At 43.7% G+C, this 4,963-nt stretch overlaps 1 protein-coding gene across 1 annotated transcript in view; it reads left to right on the plus strand.

Moving 5' to 3' along the window:
• LOC112156854 (actin-related protein 3) overlaps positions 1-4,963 on the plus strand; it is a gene marked incomplete at its 3' end in the record, with an annotated part of 7,025 nt that extends 2,062 nt beyond the window's left edge. The window contains 10 exon segments of the mRNA XM_024289238.2: positions 336-460; positions 535-645; positions 1,645-1,740; positions 1,922-2,029; positions 2,107-2,250; positions 2,410-2,583; positions 2,663-2,755; positions 4,345-4,470; positions 4,545-4,628; positions 4,708-4,963. Of these exon segments, the coding sequence (XP_024145006.1) occupies positions 336-460; positions 535-645; positions 1,645-1,740; positions 1,922-2,029; positions 2,107-2,250; positions 2,410-2,583; positions 2,663-2,755; positions 4,345-4,470; positions 4,545-4,628; positions 4,708-4,803 (1,157 nt within the window).

Consider the following 4,963-nt stretch of genomic DNA (forward strand, 5'->3'; position numbering starts at 1 on the left):
CGCTTCATCCTTAGCTCTCCCGCTTCATTATATCACAAAATGATACTTCTGTGGCTAAAAAAACTCCTAAAAGACCTGCAAAGTCAAAAATTTGAAAAATTGTACTTTCTTTTAGCTATTTTATTAAGAAATCAGCAACGTTTTAAACATTTTTATTTCTATAAATAAAAGCTTTTTTTATTGCACCTCCCCCAAAAAGCACACAAGACAGATATGAAATAGTTAATAGAAATATTTAACTTTAGTCTTCTTAAAATTGCTTTTTTAAAACCACTCTGACTTAAACAAAAGATCAACTGGGTATATTTAACCCCTTATTGCCTAATCTCAATCAGGTATTGCAATCAAAGAGTCGGCGAAGGTTGGAGACCAGGCGCAGCGCAGAATGATGAAGGGAGTCGACGACCTGGACTTCTTCATCGGAGACGAAGCCATCGACAAGCCGTCGTACGCAACCAAGGTAGATAGTCCGCCCCAGTGGCGTCCGTTTCGGTGCTTGGAGCGAAGGTGCTGAGACTTGTCTCGTCGTCCCAGTGGCCCATCCGTCACGGGATCGTGGAGGACTGGGACCTGATGGAGAGATTCATGGAGCAGGTCATCTTCAAGTATCTGCGGGCAGAACCTGAGGACCACTACTTCCTGTTGGTAAGAGCAGAGTTTTTGCTTAGATCCAAAGGCCACGCCCCCTCAGAGGAGATTTTGGAGACGAAGGCTTCAGATCAACATGAAAATTGGCTTTTTAAGACATTTAGGTTCTAAGATTTTGGTTAAAAACCTTAATCATAACTGAAACACTACTTGAAATGTTTCTTTAAACAAAAAAATTGTCATGGGGTCTTTACATAATTTACATGGTGCTCAAAAATCTGTCAAAATGCTTTAGCTCGACTTTGGTAAAGTACAAAACTTCACCGCTTGATTGATTGTTGAAGCGTTATCGTCAGGAGCTGGACGGAAGGATAGGGTTTCGGCTATTTTCTCTTGCTTAATTTGTTTTGTAAAACAATATACCTTAAAGTCTTTGACACATCCACTTGTTGGGGGTTGGCCTGAACAGGTGTGGTGACTGACGGGGTCGTTGGAGGGTCGTAGACGGGAGCAGTTGGGGGGCGCAGGTGCAGTTCTATTGAGACATCAAGGGACATCGTAAAAATGGAACGTTAATTCTTGTTTTTTGCCCTACGAGCAACAAACTTAACATGTTGTGTGCAGGTTTGCCCAGTATTTATCCACTCGTAAGGACAGTAACTTCACCAAGATGTCCGTTTCATTATTAGAAAATACAGTTTTATAACTCTGACTACGGTTGAAAAGACTAAAATAGTTTTAAGTGCTAGCTTTTTCTGCTGTGGATGTATTAGCGTGTCAATATATTGCTGATCTAACAACCTAGCAAGCGTGGAAAGCATAACAATCGGTTGCTAAGGAAATCTGAAAAAATATTTTGACGTACAAATCTGAAATTTGGTACATATGTTCATCAGCCCCAGACTAAAAAATAACTCTATGGTTGCTATGGACTTTTACCCTTTTACAGGTTATATTTTAAAAGCTGTAAGGGATAGGGGGTAATTGGTTGCTAAAGATGTTTGTGTTTTTTCATATACAATTTTATTTATTGATTTAACATTGCTTCATCTATAGACTGAGCCTCCTCTCAACACACCTGAGAACCGCGAGTACACCGCAGAGATCATGTTTGAGTCCTTCAACGTGCCAGGGCTCTACATCGCTGTTCAGGTACGTTTATTTTAAATGGATGGCTGTGATGGTTGAACCTAAAGATGTGGGAATTGAAGCACATGTGAAACCAGAGAAAATCTTTATGGAAAATTCAGATTTTTATTTTCTTCTTTTGAACTTGACACCTTCTTGAGGTGTTTATAGTACCAAAAAATAAAAAAGTATGCACTTGCTTCAGGCTGTTCTGGCGCTGGCTGCCTCCTGGACCTCCAGACAGATCGGAGAGCGAACGCTGACGGGAACTGTCATCGACAGCGGCGACGGCGTCACTCACGTCATCCCAGTGGTTCGTATCGTCGTCACACTCTGACACTTCATCTTTTTTTTTCCTTCATCTTAAACTCCTCCACTTCTGCTCTCCAGGCTGAAGGTTACGTCATCGGCAGCTGCATCAAACACATCCCCATCGCTGGGCGAGACATCACCTACTTCACCCAGCAGCTGCTCCGAGAGCGGGAGGTGGGGATTCCTCCGGAGCAGTCGCTGGAGACGGCCAAAGCTGTCAAGGTGCACTTCTGTTTTTTTTTTTTGCAGCAGCATTTGAATGCATAAATAAAACCATAGTGTGCAAAAGAAGGAAGTGATCTAACTGTTGTTCTCTACTACCATCTAGTGGCCAAATAGGAGAATTAAAACAACAAACTTCATTCTTTTTCCTGTTTTCAGGAGCGTTTCAGCTACGTCTGTCCTGACCTGGTGAAGGAGTTCAACAAGTACGACACAGACGGCTCCAAGTGGATCAAGCAGTACACCGGGATCAACGCCATCTCCAAGAAGGAGTTCACCATCGACGTGGGATACGAGCGCTTCCTGGGCCCCGAGATCTTCTTCCACCCCGAGGTACAGGAACCGACGGGGACACTTCCCAACACACCTGGCCTTTCACTTTTCAGACGTTGTTTTGCTTTTATTGTTGCAGTTTGCCAACCCAGACTTCACTCAGCCCATCTCGGAGGTGGTGGACGAAGTCATCCAGAACTGTCCCATCGACGTGAGGCGCCCGCTCTATAAGGTATGCAATCTGAAACGGGTGAAAACGAGATCGAAATCAAGGATCTGGTATTTATAAGCACCGCTACGATGGTGCGAAAAGTATTCAGTCAGCCACCAGTTGTGCAAGTTCTGTGACTTAAAAAGAAGAGACACCTCAACTACGAGAGAATGAGAAAAAAATCCAGACAATCACATTGTCTGATTTTTAAAGAATTTATTAGTAAATTATGCTGTAAAATAAGTATTTGGCCTCAGATTTCTGTCTCTCACAGACCTGTAACTTCTTCTGTAAGAGAATCCTCTGTCCTCCACTCGTTACCTGTATTAGTGGAACTCATTATTTATATAAGACACCTGTCCACAACCTCAAACACTCCAAACTTCATTATGACCAAGACCAAAGAGCTGTCTAAGGACACCAGAAATAAAGTTGTTAATACTATTCCAGTGCGACCAAGTACTCTGGTGCGACTGATTACTTTGGTGTGACATTTATTACTCCGGCACAACCAAATACTCCAGTGCGACTGATTACTTTGGTGTGATATTTATTACTCTGGTATGACTTAGTAATCTTGTGCGGCCAAGTACTCTGGTGTGACTTATTACTTCGGTGTGACTAATTACTCCAGTGCGACTTATTACTTTGGTGTGACATCTATTACTCTTGTACGACCTAGTACTTTTGTGCGACTTACTACTCCGGTGCGACTAATTATTTTGGTGTGACATTTATTACTCCAGTGCGACTCGGGACTCTGGTGCGACGAAGTACTCCGGTGCGACTTATTACTTTGGTGTGACATCTGTCACTCTGGTACGACTTAGTACTTTTGTGCGACTTAGTACTCATGAGCGACTCGGTACTCTGGTGCGACCAAGTATTCTGGTGTGACTAATTACTCCGGTGCGACTTATTACTTTGGTAAGACATTTATTACTCTTGTAGGATCTAGTACTCTTTTGCGACTTGGTGCTCCGGTGCCACTACTTATTTTGGTGTGACATTTATTACTCTGGTGCGACTTGGTACTCATGAGCAACTTGGTACTCTGGTGCGACCAAGTACTTTGGTCCGACTTATTACTTTGGTGTGAAATGTATTACTCTGGTATGACTTAGTACTCTAGTGCGTCTAATTACTTTGGTGTGACATTTATTACCACGGTGCGACTTAGTACTCATGAGCGACTCGGTACTCTGGTGTGACCAAGTACTCTGGTGTGACTAATTACTCCGGTGCGACTTATTACTTTGGTAAGACATTTATTACTCTTGTAGGATCTAGTACTCTTGTGCGACTTAGTGCTCCGGTGCCACTACTTATTTTGGTGTGACATTTATTACTCTGGTGCGACTTGGTACTCATGAGCAACTTGATACTCTGGTGCGACCAAGTACTTTGGTCCGACTTATTACTTTGGTGTGAAATGTATTACTCTGGTACGACTTAGTACTCTAGTGCGTCTAATTACTTTGGTGTGACATTTATTACTCTGGTGTGACTTTGTTTGTATAAAAATGTCTGACTGATGAAAGGTAGATTACGCTGTGGTCTTGTGTTGATCTTTTTCTGTCTTTAACAAAAACCAAACTCTGTTTCTGCAGAACGTTGTTCTGTCTGGAGGCTCCACCATGTTTAGGGACTTTGGCCGACGGCTGCAGAGGGACCTCAAGAGGACCGTGGACGCCCGCCTGAAGATCAGCGAGGAGCTGAGTGGCGGCAAATTGAAGGTAAAATCCCCCATACCCCTGAAGTGGATCTTTAGGGTTCTAGTTTGGCTTCAACGCCTGCTTCCCGTCCGCAGCCGAAGCCCATCGACGTGCAGGTCATCACCCACCACATGCAGAGGTACGCCGTGTGGTTCGGAGGATCCATGCTGGCGTCCACCGTGAGTGTCTGAACCCTTTCTGAGCCTAAAAGTGTCCCAGATTATTCCTAAACTGAGCAAAAATCCTCTGCTTTTACAGCCGGAGTTCTACCAGGTGTGTCACACCAAGAAGGACTACGAGGAGATCGGACCGAGCATCTGCCGCCACAACCCGGTGTTTGGAGTCATGTCTTAGGAGAAGCGTGTTTAGCCGAGGTTTGAGAGGGAAAATACATGTAAAAAAATAAAGAAATGGATCAGGAGAGGCAGAAACCTCACACGCCACCGAGGCTTTGTGTCGAGTGGAGCGACGGTGGACCAAACTGCAAAACGCAGTTTTTTTTTTTTTGTTTTTT

The sequence above is a fragment of the Oryzias melastigma genome, linkage group LG2, assembly GCF_002922805.2.
Source record: "Oryzias melastigma strain HK-1 linkage group LG2, ASM292280v2, whole genome shotgun sequence".
Taxonomy (NCBI): domain Eukaryota; kingdom Metazoa; phylum Chordata; class Actinopteri; order Beloniformes; family Adrianichthyidae; genus Oryzias; species Oryzias melastigma.